A 17680-nucleotide genomic window follows, 5' to 3' on the forward strand; every position below is an offset into this window, starting at 1 on the left:
CAAATAGAGGGGAACTAAGAAATCAACCCTCAACCAAGTTCTGGTCAAATTCCCTGCAAAGCCACCATGCCTTTCCTGGACGAAAGGAAGCTCGCCTTTTCAAGCTTAGCTCTCTACCCTGAAGGCAGGGACAGCTCCCAGAGGGTCACTTCTTTTCTCCTGCTTTATTGGTAAGCTCCTCAAGAGCAAAGTCTATGACTGACCCTAACCTGTGGCTGGGGCTGTCCAGCACTTAGAGACCTTTGGTTGGTTCAGCTATGAGTCCATCTACCAGGATAGCTTGCTAATATATCCAAAGTGCTCCGCTGAAGCTGTATATTTCAAGACCCTTGTTTCTACACATGAAACTCAAGAGATCTATGGATTTGAGCTATGAGAAATAAGCATACTAGTAGCCTACCATCATGGAAGAATCAAATAATAGGGGAGAGAGAATCAGGCTAGCATTCAATGTGGAGGCAAAGTCTGTCTCTTCTTATTCCTACATTAAGTAAAAGGCAGAACTGACAACAGAAAAGGCCCACATCAGGCATGGTTTCATCAGAGGCTCAGTTTCAGGGTGAATTACCTTGGCTTTCTCTCACTTTTGCTAAAATAATTATCTTTTGTTAATTCAAGAATATATGAGATTCTCTTCAACATTAAGAAAATAAAGTCCAACCAGGATAGATTCGAGAAATTGTTACAGTTGTATGCAAATGTGTGCACGTGCATGTGTGCACGTGTGCGTGTGTGTGTGTGTGTATGCATGCACTGGCAGAAGGATTCTGCACAAAGTGACCATCTAGGTCACCATATTTATCCCATTTTAGCAACTACTATGCAAAGAAGACAATTTTCATGGGAAAATGGTTTTTAGAACTCCCAGCATAACAAACTCCTTTGGGAAGTCAATCTGTGTGCTCTCTGTCTCCTCCACCCTCGTCACCACATCTATTGTTTGGTTTCTGCAGTTAAGACTTGGTTGGCACTGAAAGGCTGAGGCATGCGGTGAGCTCCTGTCACCTGGGCATGCAGGATGAGCTCCGTGGAGCAGCCTGGCACCAAGCTCTCCCACCAGGAGCCCGAGAACACACACTGAAAATCGACTATTTGGTTTTTTGAAATGTGTCCATCTACCAATTGCTTTTCTAACCAAAAATATGTTTTTAAAAGAGAACATATATTGATAAGGGGAAAAGCACTGTAATTTTAGTCATCTTTGATATGTTGCTTGGTGTCATTGTCATAGAAGACGGAGAATCTAAAGGTGAGAGGCAGAATTCTGAGGAACAGGAACACATCTATAGGCATAGATGGACAGTATTCATTCTAGAACCCCTTACCCAAGTAATTTCAGTAACATTAATAATTATAATATTGGTTCCTATATTCTCATAGGACAGCCTGAACAACCAAATGATAAGGCACTAAGAAGGAAGCTATTTTAGTATTTCTCCAAGTAGATAGCTACTAGAATATATATACCTTTTAAAATGAGAACTTTATTCAGATTTTAAAAAATGAATTTCAAAATAAAGTTGCTTTAAAAATTCCCTAAATCACCTAGGTAAATAATTTGTGGTTGGAATCTTTTGAATTTGGATGGCCTGGTATACATATGTATATCTTTTTTATTTTTAGAGGATGTGCTTCTCTTTGTTTAAGAACCTCATTTGTTTAAAAATTGTTTTTGAGTGGTTTTTGGCCACCAACTCTTCCTGGGGTTTACTTGGCTCAGTTTTGTCCAGAAGCTAATTCTGATTCTTCTGTCAAATGCTCGGTGGCACTGTGTTACCTGCTCTCCTGAAGGCCTGGCACAGCACAGGCAGCAGCTGACCATGCCGGGGACCCGCACACTTAAAGGGGAAAAGAGAAGCCGTGGTCTTCAAGTGCTCAAGTTTCAGGGTTGGCATTTAACTCAGAAAATCTTCCACATAAAGCAGGGTAACATTTCTTCTCAAGTGAGTCTGGGTAACTTATTTCCGTGGCTTCAGCCATCTAGGTAGGGAAATCATTTCTTTGAACTGAAGCCCTTTCTGTAAATAGGAGTTTCTGCTCCAGCTGACAGCAGGGGCAAATGGCTGAGCCGCTCTTACAAGCTCTGTGGATCGCTGTGACTGTGGCATCAGAAGCCCTTCGCTGTCAAAGGGCATGAAGGATCTTTGTTTTTTTGTTTTCATCAAGTTACCTCTCAGTATCAATTGGGAAGGAAAGGAGAGGGTATTGGAGAAATGTGATTAATTTCATGGGCTTCAGAAATGTGGTGTTTTTAAAACTTCACAGAATGTGATTTTGTATTTGAATGCCCTGAGTTCTCAACTCTCCCTGAATCATCTCCTGTTGATTTAATGTATCCAGGTTCTACCACATGTCCCTGGAGAATACTGTGGCGACTCAGACTATCTTATGTTACACAATAGTAACATGTGCAATGATAAAATTTCATGGGTCAATTTTGCAAATGTTTTACAAGTCACCCTTTGGTCACACATTTCTTACCATCTTTGATTTGCAGACACTGGAAAGCTTCCATTGTTGAGATTTATTTTAATAGCAACCCTCTTTTCTCGTGTGTCAAATTCCCCATCGCAAAAATAGCTTGGAAATGTGTAAATTCTCCCCAGCCCATCTCTGTAACTCACTTCTCCCCAAACTTTGGTACCCCAACTTCAAGAGGAGCCACGAGCAAGATGAGCACACTTTCATCCTTCTTTGACCCCACCAAACTCATCCCTGCCTGCGTTCCTCTGAGCCTCTTCCTGAGACAGGGAGGGGATCGCTTCAGAGGTGGGGGAGTGAAGTGGTAGTGAATGTGGTTAGGAACATGAAAGGCAGTTTATTCTCACGGTTCAGTCGCTGGCCCACCCTCCAGGCTCTTGGACTGGCCTACCTTGGCATGCAGACTCTGTGGCTTGTTGGAGAGGATGTCTGTGGCTTCCCTGCAGCGGGTGGAAAGGTTCAGGATGGCAGCAGCTGCTGCTATGTGGGTGTCTTCACTACATTGACCGTAGCTATAAGAGCTGGCACGGCCAGGGCTCTGGGTGTGGGCGCCTGCACTAGGCAGTCGATTAGGAAATTTCACTGGATTTGAAAAATGCTTTGCTGTTGAAGAGAGATTTGATTAGCAATTGCATGTACGTGGTTTTAGTCATTAAGTAGATTTGTTTTTTTTAAAGACGTAACTTCTTGCATTAAAATATGTGAAGAATAAATTAAAACACGATCCATTATCCATGGGAACATTAAATGAAGGTTATCCAGACCTGTTTTCCCAGAGATTCACAGAACAAATGATGTAATTGCATGGAGAGAAAGCCTATTCTCTTAATATTTTTGTATTTACACTTCTTATGACAAAAACTCCATAACTAATGTTATGGGGCAGGTGCACTGGCAACATTTGTGACAAAAATTGTAGATAGAAAAACACACTAGCAAAACCCACCAGGGACTACAGAGAGTTTAAGGCAAACCCACTGGAAAACTGCATATATGTGAGTACCAGTGATTCCACTGGTGGAAAAAAAAATGTGTCCTTTCAATATTTGTTTTCACAATAACTATTTCTACTTAGACATGGAATTGTATTTTTATTATTTGATATGCAGGCTTGTTTTGTCCTTAAACCAGTAGAAGTTGTTCTTCATCCAACTAGATGGAACTAAATAGATGGTGGAGTCTTTAATCAGCTGGCATTTTGCATATTTAGGAAGAGAGAGATAAATAAAGGGCAGGGAGGAAATGTTCTCAAGGTGAACAGAAAGGCAATTTAGTTATCAAGGCTGAGTTTCCATTTTATGTTTCTGTTGTGGGTACCAAAGCATTACTGAGAGATAGAATTAAACATATTTCTCTTCATTCTTGAGTATTTGTAAACATCACTCAAGGTTACAGGAGAAATACTCAAGATTTAATGTGAGTTAATATAAAAACATTTAGCTTTTTATTTTATATTAATTTTTTTATTTTAAATATTTGATTCTTACTTTTCATAAAACAAAACTTAAAACACTGGCAAATGTTATATTTCTATAATTACAAGAATATGAAAATGTCACTGAATGTTTTGCACTTTAAAAAATCAATATCCATACTATATGAGTGCATTGAATGCTCTTAGTAACTAGCTTTGCCAGAATTAAACATATATGTATGTGTGTATACTGCGTGTATATATAATAAAATTGTATATCTGTATAGGCACACATAAAATTGCATGGATAGATAGATATAAAACTATGTGTGTATAACTTTTCCCCTAAATCTAACAGGTTGTTAATGGTTATTTATGTTAGTTGGAACGTATATTTGATAAGATTAAGTAAAATATCTTTTAGAGTGTAATGTACCTCTCCCTGATAGGCAAATTCCTTTCAAGTCTGTTTACTACTGGGTTTAGATGAAATTCTAGTTCTCCGAAAGAATTCATCAACATCACACAATGCGGTAAACATTCTGTGCTCTTAAGAGCACTCAGTTTCCGTAGCCTGGTATAAGTTCAAAGGGATTCTATGGCTATGCAGAATGTTGTAAAAAATTCATGGTCTAGGAGAACGCAACGTGTGCATTATTTAGCTCCTTCCTTTGTGGAAGTTAAGTGACCATAATGAAGAAATCATGGCCTCGATTGGTTCCCAATATTTCCTTTCACACCTTTTCATTAGAATGTTTAAGGACTCCCAACAAGTTGAAGAAATGTGTAAGAAGAAAAAACACCAGGTTTTATATATTATACCATACTTGAGTTATGGTGTTCTATATGGATGTGTTAGCATTAAAGAATATTAATGCATTTTAAGTGTTTCCATATTAATGCTTCAGTTTGTGAGTAGTTTCCACAGCCACACCATTCTTCTATTATAGTAAAATCCTGACTTTCAGATTGTTTCTTAGACTTCTCATCTTCCCTTCCACCTTCAGTTTGAACGCTTTTGCTGAGTTGAGTAATATTTTAAATAGCATTTCAACATTTTACCTATTAATTTCCATAATTTCAATAAAAATAAATATTACTGCATTACAACAGTCATCACATTTTTCAATATAGTAATCCAAACTCCAGCTAACTGTGAGTTAAATATTTCTTTAGAATTATTGTAGTTAGATTTAACAATAGCATCATATTTGCAGAATAATTAACTCATTAACTATTCACTATATTATGCGTAACTTCAGTGTAAAATCAGTAACATTGATCAACTTATTATTGTTTTCCTTATTGTATTTCACTCGAATATATTTCCTCTCCTGCCAGCTGTATGTAGTATATCATATATTTAAGTACAGCCCCCTGGCCCCTGATACACACATACACCCATACACAAGAAGCATTTTGGAGAAATGGGTATTAGAGCTCAAAGCTTACATTCAGGAAATGGTGGTGTTTTTCTTCCTTGCACTGTTTGTATGAGAGGGCGTTTACCAAAAACTTGGGCATCAAAACTGGCATAATCAAATGGTACTTTTCCAAACTTCTCTTGTTCTTTTGACACTGTGGCTCTGGGAGAGGTGATGGCTTGTGACGGGAAATTGAATTCAATTTGCTTCACCAAGCTTGTCCTGGAGAAGGGAGATGAAGCAGTTCAAAAGAAATATAGTGAAACTACTGGTGAGCACATTAGTGTCAGAATTTACAATAGATACGTGCGTCGCTCCTGAAGGTATCCACAGAGACACTGAACAATAAGAGAGATGGGGCCATGGCAGGACAGAGCAGCGTGCTCCGGACCCATAGGGCCAGATGGAAAGATGCTCTGGGCTGTACGTCGCTACCATGATGCTGCGTACTCTGTGTCCCAGTCCTCCCATCAGCAAATTAAGAATATGCAATCCTCCATTCATCTTATGAAGACATCATGAGCAAATATTTGATGCTTGTTAGCATTTTGAGTTCTTAAAGGAAAGCCATGTCAGGTGGGTGTGGTGGCTCACGCCTGTAATCCCAGCCCTTTGGGAGGCCAAGGCGGGTCGATCTCAGGAGTTCGAGACCAGCCTGGCCAACATGGTGAAACCCCCGTCTGTACTAAAAATGCAAAACTTAGGCAGGTGTGGTGGCACACACCTATAATCCCAGCTACTCAGGAGGCTGAGGCAGGAGAATCACTTGAACCCAGGAGGCAGAGGTTGCAGTGAGCTGAGATCATGTCACTGCACTCCACCCTGGGAGACAGAGCAAGACTCCATCTCAAAAAAAAAAAAAAAAAAAAAAAAAAGCCATGTTACCATCAGTAAATACTGGTTAAGGCACTGACAAGGTGTGCACGTTCTGCTTGTTAGATTTGTTCATTAGATTGGCAATGAATAGTCACAACTGTGACCAGTGAGGAAGTGTCATTATATTTCGTTCAGAAGTGATGCTAAGCCCTGCTCAGTCCTGCAGAGCTGGCAGAAATCTGATGCCTAAGAGGGGCAGTGCAGATACCAGAGATTTGATTCCTGAATTGGGAGTTTCTTCCTGGGCTTTTCACCTTTTTTCCCTGCCTTCAGTCAGAATGTTTTTGCTGATATATGTAATACTTTAAATGGCATTTCAATATTTTATCAACTGAATTACCATCATTTCAATATGAATCACATTTACTGTATTATAATATCTATCACATTTTCAACATAATTATCACAATCTAAGCTAAATGTGAATTATATATTCTTTTAGAATTGTTGTATTTGGATTAAACAAGGGCATCATATTTATGTAGCACTGATTCCAGCCAAGTAAAACACAACTGATTTTCTGCTGTGGTCTAATGGTAAGAGAACATAAACAAATATACTTCCAAAATTTAGCAATATTAAAATATATATTTTTCTCTTTTTTCCACCAAAAATCATCAAACTCATCAGAATGTCAAAGTTTTCAATGAGTTTTTTTGGATTAGATTTTACAAAAACTTTTTAGCTGCTATATAAAAACATCTGAACAACGAGTTGATCTTATTATTGCCTATATAACCTGGTTTAGAGCCTTAAAGCTGTATATATATTCTAATCTAAAACAATATTAATATTTTAAGAAATGAGCAAAATGAAATTCAATGTTCTTTCTATATTTGCTAACTAACTTACCTGGGGAGAAACTAGAGTATACAGTCATACCAACCAAGAATCCTACTTTAAGATTTTTAATTGCTACTTATTCAGTAATTCATGATTTTCACTTGACATATGTTCTTCACACATGTGATTTAAATGCCAATTTTGACTCTTTTAATCAAATCTATAGAAGCAAAATATTAAGGGAAGCCGTATCTTGAAAACGTGGAAATGTCTAATAACTGGTTTTGTATTTCAGTGACTCAGTAACAATAGTTATCTGATCATCTAGCTTAATCCTGAAATCATTTTCCCTACAACAATGATTTTATGGCAATAAACATATAACTTCACATTAAATATCATACATACATACTTTAATATTTAGATATAAGATCTTCCAAATTTCTAGACATCACCAAGAGCCTGGGAGTTACCAGGACCAATAGGAGATATTTTATTAATAGCTGTCAATCATGGAATGAATTTTTGTTTTAAATACATTATATGTGCTTGTGGAACTGAAGGATGAATATATAACATCACATATTTTGCTATATATATGCGATGAAAGGTAGGAGTGACTTTTGATGGCATTTTCTCCTGGCGGAAAGGTGAAGTCAGTGATGAAGGGGTGCTCATTTGACTTGTGGGTATACTTAGTAACCCACAATTCTGATTAATGTAAGCTATGGTATATTCATTCTTTTAGATTCACCCCTATTATGTTACCTTGGCAAAGAGATGACTTTCAAGTTAAACTTCTGAAGAGTTTAGTAGTTCATTTCAGCAACGACGTCATTAACTAAACCAGCCTCTGGTCTAGTGGGGTGGGCTGCACACCCAGGTCTACTGGGGCTGAGAGGGGAGGCCGAGCCACAGGGAACTGACACACGAAGGGCCAGAGGCCCCGCTGTGCAGGAGCCTGGATGAAGAGAGCACCGAGAACATCGTTGGGGGTTCATACCTGTGGGCCTGGTCAGGACACTGCCCAGTTTGGGGAGAATCAAGCTGATTTTTATCCTGGGACATTGCCAGTTTTTCAGCTGCAGCAATTGGACAACCAGAAAGACTGTTTAAAAAAGGAAACACAGGAGGATTTGAGTTAAAATGATAATATGATTTGTTTTGGCATGTGCCTCACAGCACACTTGGCACACACTAAATGTTAAGTCATATTAATAGTTCACTTAGCACCATGCACACACTGAAAGATCCCAAAGGGTTTTGCAAACTACAGTGTCAATACTTGCTCCCAGCCCCATCTCAGAGGTGAAAGGTAGCAAACTCGTTTTTAAACATAAAAGCATTATGTAAGGGATAAATAGCGAAAGCTTTTGGAAACTTCTTAATATTCTAAGTGAAGGTGCTCATTCCAATTGCAATGTGTCCAACTGTAGAAGTTAGCATGATAACTCCTTGACTTATCTTGGCATCTTTAGAAACATTTTAGGAACTCAGTTCTTCATCTTAGTTGAAATTCAAAGTGCAGAATGTGAAGTTTGCTGGCATAGTGCTTATAGGTCACATAGTACCTCACTGCCACATAATCGACTTGTAATATAAAACGTGAATATCAAACCATCAGCATTTTCACCCCAAATATTTATAGATACACAATACATTTGCATGTAAATGCACATATGTGTGTCTTATGCTAGTTGCAATTTCAATGAAATGATGTCTACCCTACACCTGGTTTATAGTTACAACCACTGAAGCCCTGTTGGTACCTTTTTAATGTCTATTGGACAGGATACAGGATAACCTAGAAGCAACTCTTTGCTATGTTAAAACAGCAATGGTGAGGTTCTGGAGCAAACGACAACACATTCTATTTGTATGATTATATCAATAGGTAACCCCAGCAACTTCAAATGTAATGTTTTTTCATTATCATAACTGGCTGCTAATAGACACATTTCTAAGAAAGCAAATGATGAGGTCCTTTCTTTTTGACAATGCACATGCTGAGAATATTTCTTCTCTATTTCAAGTGTCACATATTGCATAGTGATGCAGCAATTTTCATCACACATTGCTAACCCATTATTTTATTGGTGGAACATTGCTACCACATTTTTTTAAATGCAAAGTGATTGTCGTCTAATGAGAATTACCTCCTGTGGGTGTTGCGGTTGCTGTTCACATGACCCCTTCCTGTGCATCCCGGTGTGGGACACTTGAGCACATTTTCATGCATGGCAAGAACTAAGCACAAAACAACACATAAAGGAAAGAATACTTTACCATAAATACAAAGCACACTAACACATGTATCTCTCAACTTTGCATTTAAATGACTTTAGTTCCATCATCCACCATGCTTTTTCTATTCAGACACAAACAAGTGAGCATGGAAGAACTTCAGAAATCAAATCCAGCAAGCTTGATGAAGTTTTAATTTCTCTAAACTCCACATTATGTTTACACTAGACTTCAATGAGATGATTCTGCTGATATTTAATGTATACTGAAAAGCTTGTAACCTTCCCTTCCCATGAATGTGATTTTCCCTGGGGGATGGATGGAGAACACCATTTGTCATATAGTTCTTTCTATCTTTTCCCCGCAGTTTGAAGTTCTGTGTATAGTCTTCTTTATTTTCTAAGTAATATTATTTTGATTCTTTGTCCATCCACCCCCTACTCCCCACACCCCACTGCCGTTTGGTTACTGGGAGAAAAGTATGGTTGAGCGAACAGCCAGAGAACCAGTCTGAGGAACTGCTAATCTGGCAAGACAGCACTGAGCTGATGAGACTTAGTGACTTGCAAAATCTCACTTTTGAGAAGATTGATGTTGAGCACTTCCATTTTTGCATTTTGTTTTGGCCCAAAAGATGTCTCAATAAGTAGGTTCACAAAGTGAACAGGTCGATATTGTACAGTGTAGAAAGTGGCAGCTCTCTACTCCACTGCCAGTGGACAGAGAGCTCACAGCAGGGCTGAGGGTAGAGAGGGGGCCAAGGCTTGCTCCTACTCAGGGCCCTCCATTGCTGCAGGATGCCCTGAGACAACACCAAGGAGCGTGTTCCCACTGGAGAGGAAGCCAGGAGGACAATGGTTACCGCCTTGTGATGCCTCAAGGCAGACTGGTCCTGAGCTTAAGGAATCCATGCTTCCAGGTGAAACAGAACTGTGTAGTCACACAGCTTAATAACCACGCCTTATTTTTATATTCTGATGATTTAACATCTGGGGCCTTGCTGACTGTGGAGGGACTGCTCCTCCCAGGCTACCCAATTCCCAGAGAGAATGAACAACTTTCCCACAGCACACTTTAAAAATGCAATCCAGCCTATCTGGAACCCACAGCCCAACTACCTCCTTTACTGGGCACTCACCGTCTGGGGCACTGTTCTTCTGACCTGATCGCTCCAGAGGCAGGTACTAGACAACTAGGGACAGCCCTTATGTCCCCATGCCTGCTGAAATCATTCAAACTGGCCAGTCCTAAGGTTGCTTACCCTGCCCCATCAGAAACCACCATAAAGACTCTGGCCCACTGTCTGCACTCCCTCTACCCCTGAACTCCCTGTGCTTTCCTGGGTGGCCCTCGATGCTGTGGCCTGGCCCTTCCTTTGGGCACTGTGAGGAGCTAGCTGTTTTCCTATGGCAATTGTCTCTTGATCTGTTGGCTTTCTTGCACCTTGAATTTTCTATAAATACACTGTGTTTTAAAACCCACAGCTAGATGGAATTGGCTTGACACAGTTTAAAAAACTCTGTTTCCATTCTTAATTCCAAATTGGGAGAGAAAGATCTTGATGATCAGGTGTGTATAAGAAGGAGGCTTCTGCTTTGAGGGACAAGCAGTACTCACTTTCCAGGGGAACCCGCACTTTGTGGGGACACCCCGAAAGGCTGCGGTGGTGGGGGTAGAGCCCCGTCACGTGTCCCGTGCCATCACACCCAGGGATCGGGCACTTGGTCTCCCTTTTTTCAGGCCTTGGTGAATCTATGGAGAAATTAAATTGAGAAATGCATTTGGTTATTCTTGTTTTTCTTCCCATTCAATAGAATGGCCTTGCAGGGTAACATTCTCACTTCATTCAGTTTTACTGTTATAAACATTCTTCTCACGTTGCCTTGAATAAGACCCTCAACTAAGACCTGTGGAAACAGAAAACATGTTTTCAATTTTCTTGGTTTCATAAGTAAAGGCTGACACAGGGCAAGGGAGTGTTAAAATACAGAGATGGTTTTAAGTTGTCATGTCACATATTGCAGTTAGAGCCTCATTATGAAAAATCAACCCTGTGCCAGGGGATGAACAGGCTCCCGAAAAGAAAAAAAGTCAGAAAGAATTTATTTAAACCAAAACCATTTCTTATTGAAAGTCTAGAAAAAGATGGATTCAAAATGACAAAAACAAAGAAACCACCATATCTGAGAAAGACCTGTCTGGCCTTGGCCCTGCAGGTCCTTGGGCTTGAGAGTGGACAGCAGAGCCTGCTCCCTGCAGAGCAGCTGGCAGAGTTAGGACAGGGCAAGGATACTGGCTTGTGTCCTGTATGTCCAGTGCTAGTGATTCACGGTCTCGAGATTCCAACACCCCCACGGGTTGCCACTTGGGATCAGCGTGCAGTGAGTACAGGGAAGAAGCTGCTGATCTCACTCTAAATGCAGAATCCGAAAACTGAGACAGCAGGAAGACTTGGAAGGGAAATGTTCTTGCAGGAGGCTTACAGAAAATAAAAGTGCAAAGAGTGCAGACCACGGAGCAGCAGTCCAGAGAGCACCCTCAGGAACACCAGTGTGGGTGGGGCCCATGGGAGCAGCCAGGCATGGCGAGGGACACCACCTGCTCATGCATTTTCTGGGAGCCTGGGGAGGGTGAGGCTCCAGACAAGCTTGGGGTTTGATTTTCTGGCACACACTTTGCCACAACTTAAAGGGTTACATAAATATATGCAATAAATGAGGACCAAACATGAATACTGGTGAGCTTAGAACTAACACAGATGAGGCCTTATTCAGAAATGTTCACATTCATGCCTGAGATGGCAGATAAAGTTGAAACAGAGATTCACTCCTAGAGCCAAATTGCCCCCCTAACTTGTGCTGGGAATAACACCAACCATGGGGAGCGCCTGTCCCACGGCACTTGGGTCAGGGAGAAGAAAGAGCATGAGAAGATGCACAGGAGCCCTCAGAGAGGGGCAATGCAGGAGGAAAGGAGGCTACCGGGGTCTGCAACATGAGGCCTCAGGAATAATGAGCACCTAGATGCTAAGAGTGAAAACAGGGGCCTGGCGCGGTGGCTCAAGCCTGTAATCCCAGCACTTTGGGAGGCCGAGACGGGCGGATCACGAGGTCAGGAAATCGAGACCATCCTGCCTAACACGGTGAAACCCTGTGTCTACAAAAAATAAAAAAAAATAATAATAAAAAAATTAGCCGGGCCTGGTGGTGCGCGCCTGTAGTCCCAGTTACTCGGAGGCTGAGGCAGGAGAATGGCGTGAACCCGGAAGGCGGAGCTTGCAGTGAGCTGAGATCGGCCACTGCACTCCAGCCTGGGCGACAGAGCAAGACTCTGTCTCAAAAAAAAAAAAAAAAAAAAGGGAGTGAAAACAGGCAGTGTGGTCCTGCCCGAGAAGATGCTGACAATGGAACACGGGGCCTGCGTGCGAGGGTGCGGAGCCTCCTGTGCTCCTGTGCAACGGAGCACAAAGTCTGGCCACTGTCACGGGATGCGACAGACATTTCCTGGGCGCTGTATTGCGAGAGCAGACGTGCCTCTGCCATACCATGGCACCCCAGTTGCTGGATGATCAACAGTCCTGGGCAGATGGGGCACAGCAGGTTGAATGTAATGCAATTATATGGGGGCATGGATTCAGCAGAAGGGGGAAGAGCCAAGGATCCTTCCAGTGGTTCTGTGCTGAGGGTCAGGGAGGTCAAGAGACAAGGCAGGAAGTCTCAAATGAGCAAGGAATGGCCAGATGATGGGGCTGCGGCCAGCAGGGGGCATTTAAGGAAAGATAGGACCTAAATGTGCCGGTGTCAACACTATTCTCTCTGCATTTCGTAATAGACAAATTAAGAGTTTTGCGATGCTCTGTGATTTGCGGATATATGTTTTATTTAATCCAAAAATAGTGCCAAATTTCAAGTTGATGTGAAATCTGTAGACCAGTAGGTCCAAATTCTTAAAATCTGATTAGGGGAACTGAGGGGCCTGACACCATAGGAGAGTAAGTTAGAAAAAAAGGAGAAGAGCAATAATGTGTATTTCGATGCCCTTCCTCTCTTGGACCTTGCCCAGGTAAGGCCACGTTTCTAAACCACATTGAAAGGATTGGCGTCGCACACTTCCCCTCCTCACCACACTGTTTGTCTGCAGGAAGCCGGAGAGGGTGCTAGAGATAAGGCAGGCTGGCTCCTGCCCAGGTGCAGCCCACTGACAGTCCACCGTGCCCCTTTGTCTGCAAGTCCCTCCTCTGCTGGGTGAAACACAGATGCAGGGAAATGCTCTGGAGGGCAGAACCTGTTTGCTTGATAAGAAGCCAGAGCTTGAGCTTGGGGCGACTCTCAGGCTTGGCTCTTCCTCTGTTTTCTTTGTACAGTGTTGCATAATGAGGGTGACCTTATACTCTGGTGATGTTACACCTTGGTTTTCCTGGGACTGTCCTCATTCACATCTGATGTACTCATGTAATGGTTCATAGTGTTCCCCTTTTCACAAGCAGGACAGTCAATGACATGGCGACTGTACTTACATTGCAACCTAAATCTCACTAAATGCTTAGTGGCAAGAGTCTAACCAAACTAATTTTAGAATTGCTGACTCATCTGAAAACTGGGGTTAAATGAGATTTTAAAACTCCTGAGTTTTCTCCTTAACAGTGAAGTTGCATGGGCAAGGTGTCTGGGAAGTTAGGCTGGTATTTTGGAGAATATGGCATCAGTTGGGATGAGCATTGAGTTAACAGCATGGAGCGCATGTCAGAGACAAAAAACATCCTTCTTGTGCCATTGGATCCCACATTGGGAACAAGGAACAGGAAAGGAATACTCAGTTTGGACTCTGCAGGCCTCCTCTAGACTAAGCCTGTGGCTCTTCAATGTGGGCTTCACCTTCTTCACCTGTTTTGCTGACTAGCCTGCCTGGTCTTGATCTTGCAGAGGCTGCCCCCATGCCTCAGGCACTAGGATATACCACTGACTCATCCAGCCCTAGTAGGAATTCGGTAAGTCTCCAACTGGCCCAAATGTTTACAAGCACAAATTATATGCCCTTAATTTTTGAAAACAAAAAAAGAAGTTTTAAAAGCTCTATAAAATTATCCAAAGGATCATCAAATACTTTAAGATGTGGCTCAAATAATTAAGTTTCTATAAATACTAGGTTTAATTGCCTGTAAGGTATCATCAATTGTTTAACAAAACAAAACAAATCATCATTTTGTGTGCTACTTAGAAAGAAAAAAATGATTGGTAATTAAACTATGGTATATTCTTCTGAGTTCAGAGATGATAAAATGGAGAAATGATCATGCCTGTAATCCCAGCACTTTGGGAGGCCGAGGAAGGTGAATCACGTTCGAGACTAGCCTGGCCAACATGGGGAAACCCCGTCTCCACTAAAAATACAAAAATTAGCTGGGTGTGGTGGCAAGCACCTGTAATCCCAGCTACTCGGGGGGCTGAGGCAGGAGAATCACTTGAACCTGGGAGGCGGAGGTTGCAGTGCACTGAGATGGCACCACTGCACTCCGGCCTGGGTGACAGAGCAAAACTCAAAAATAAATAACTAAATAGAAATGATATCTCTTAGGATCAATAAAATATAGTATGTCAGAAATTGTGGATTTGGGGAATTTTGAGTAAATCCCATTTTTTTTCTGATTTTGTAGTTTCCTTAAAAAGTTAAATACAATAAGTTGCACATTAGTGGGAGTGCAGAGCTAGATACAGTGTCCTGTCCTGAACCACAGGCTAGTCATTAATATTCTGTCCCCACTCCAACCCTTGCAGGATGTTTGCATGGCATTATCTTGCTCCTCACTACATGACACCATTTTATCCTTTTTTGTTTCCTCAGCTCGGAGCTGTAAGACATTATTTGTCAAGATTGCAGGTGAGTGCTAAAATGGATTTAAAATGACAAAATATACAATTTGTTTCTGGATAACTCTCAGCAATCAGAACTTCTCAACCACACTAACATGTTATTCTTGTAAGCTGTTTGGGTCCACTGCCCTGATTTTTCCTAAGGTACTCCTCTCCCTAATTCTGTGGCTCTCAGGTTTCAGAGAGACCAAGAATCACCTGGAAGCTGATGGGAAAAAAAAGTGCAAATTCTGGAGCACTGATGATGATGGAATCTGAAAATACTCATCTTAAACAAGCATTCTAGACACTAAGGATTGCTCTTGGGAAGCTCCATAAAACTGCTAGAACCAGCATCAGGCTCATCTGGTGTAAGACTCTGGGGAGAAAGAGCAGGGCGAATGCTCCAGTGAAGCAGGAACACACTTTTCCCAAGGCCTGAAGAACAACTCCAAAACCTCCTCAAAGCACACCTACTCTCTCATTGAAGTTTGGCCCAGAGATGTACGAGCCCCGAGTTAGAGAGCCAGTGAAAGTGTAGGCTCATAAACGCATTAACATCCAGGTTTATCCCAAAAAGGACCAGAGCATCCTGCCTGGCTTGCAGTTTTATCCAAGGATGAGGGTGGCAAAGGAAAATTAAGTTTCTGGAATTGATTTAAGATCCAATAAATACTGATGTACTTCCAATAATGTCAAATAAAGTTATTTCTAAAGGTATGATGCATTTTTAAAAAGCAGTTAAATTAAAAGAAATAGATTCAATGAACTTTTTTTCATGTGTGAAAATACCCAAAACTAACACAGCTTGACTGGAGAATAATCTAGAGAGTGGGGGAAAAGAAAGAAATTGTTTATTTTATAATTATACATTGATTTTTAAGTTGCATTAAACTGTCAAAAAGCTATCTGAAAAAAAATCAAATCTGACTTTTTTTTTCAAACCCTAAAGCACTTTTATTCCTAAAATAAATGCAAAAATGGGTCTTACGTTTATTGTGAAAGATTTGTCTTCCACCCATGTCGATAACTTTGGTTTGCCTCCTTTCTCCTGCTAGGTGCTCCAGCAGGAACCTGTCCAGTTCTTTGTAGGTGTTATGGAAAACACAACCTCGCTCAGCCTGAAGAGCAATTGCCTGCTCCAGCAAACTTAAGTTCCCCTTGGCCTTTTCCAGGTCACTAGACTCTTCCGTCATTACTGCCAGGCTCTCGCTATCTTCCTCCTCAATATCAGGGAATGAGGGCTGGGTGTTGCCATCCAGGGGTTCTGCATGAGCATTCTGTGGGTCTTTCCTTTCTGTTTCAGAATCACACCTGTTCTCACAAGGGATAAATTTGTCACCCTCAGTTTTTATTTCAGGAACTTCCAATAGGTCTTTTTTATGATCTGTTAAAACATACTTTGGGACTCTAGGTGGTTTGGTTTCTTCTGAGAAGTTGGAGCCACTGTCCCAGCCATTTTCTGCACTTTCAGAGTTACTTTCATTGTCATCAGAGGAGCAGAAGGGTGGCTGAGAATCATCGATCTTGTCTCTTCCATCATCAGAATGAATCAGAAAACACTCGTCTGCTTCATCGCTCTCTGCTTTTAAAGATTGGATGCCACTGTCATTTAAGTTTTCACTTGTGGTCTGAACAGACACATTTTTTTCAAATTTCCCCAAGTGCATTAAAGACTTGACCACGAGCTCTTGATAACAAGAGTATCTGTCTTCCTTCCTACTGGAGTTTTCTTGTGCAGCTGAAAGGAGACTTTCATCCATAGGTTTTATCATGACTTCCTCTACGGAGAAAGAAAACCAATATTTGAAGAGCAAGAACAAAAAATATTTTAGAAAATTGCAACAAGTTATATGGATACACACACATGTATTCACATACATATGTACATACACATACATATATGTACACATATACATACATAGTATGTGTAATATATAATCTCTATTAATTTTATAAACATTGGTGAGAAAAACATATATCCTCTTAAGAGAAAACTTAGACCTTAATATTCTAAGAACTGTGTTAAAAGAAATGAGCTATTATAATTTCCAACATGTTAAGAGGTAAGTACCTCTGAGGTATTGACCAAGACAAGAAGTAGACACTTAACACTAATAGTATTTGCTGAATGTGAAATTATTGTTACTGTACTTCTTATATTCCCAACTCTTAGGCAACCAGAAGAAAATCAAACATATATAATAGTATACATTGTAAAGGAAATATTAATCAGTTTCTCTGTTAGCATGGCAATGTATTTTCAAAGCCATTTGGTTTATGTTCTCTACTCTCTAGTCTTTCTCAGACATACTTTCAGATTTTATGGACTGATAGCTAAGATACAATACATCTTTCTGAGGTTTTCAAGACTTCCTGTTTACCTTTGTAATTGTCATCCTAAAATTCCAAATTGAAGGAAACACAAACAGGAAAATTAGCATGATCAAATCATATCTTAAATAGTAGTAACACATTTTCTGGTCCATTACGTGCATGCACTTGTGTAACAAGAAAATGAAACAAGGTGGGGCGTTGGAGAGTGCTGAATGGTAACTAGCTGTTCTCAGTACAAGGCTGCTTTGGGTCCTGAATGTTAAGGCACCCCG

The 17680-nt window shown here is 40.9% G+C and overlaps 1 protein-coding gene across 9 annotated transcripts in view; it reads right to left on the reverse strand.

The window, feature by feature from the left end:
* Positions 1-17680, reverse strand: part of ST18 (ST18 C2H2C-type zinc finger transcription factor) — a 146204-nt gene that overhangs the window by 45486 nt on the left and 83038 nt on the right. For all 9 annotated transcript variants that reach the window (XM_073998811.1, XM_045398240.3, XM_005563304.5 and 6 more), the window contains 6 exons: positions 16063-16854; positions 10840-10974; positions 9135-9225; positions 7982-8086; positions 5348-5541; positions 2873-3084 (listed from right to left, as the gene is read on the reverse strand). In XM_073998811.1, coding sequence (XP_073854912.1) covers positions 2873-3084; positions 5348-5541; positions 7982-8086; positions 9135-9225; positions 10840-10974; positions 16063-16854 — 1529 coding nt within the window. The remainder of the gene's footprint in view (positions 1-2872; positions 3085-5347; positions 5542-7981; positions 8087-9134; positions 9226-10839; positions 10975-16062; positions 16855-17680) is intronic.

This window comes from Macaca fascicularis, chromosome 8 (assembly GCF_037993035.2).
Source record: "Macaca fascicularis isolate 582-1 chromosome 8, T2T-MFA8v1.1".
NCBI classification, from domain to species: domain Eukaryota; kingdom Metazoa; phylum Chordata; class Mammalia; order Primates; family Cercopithecidae; genus Macaca; species Macaca fascicularis.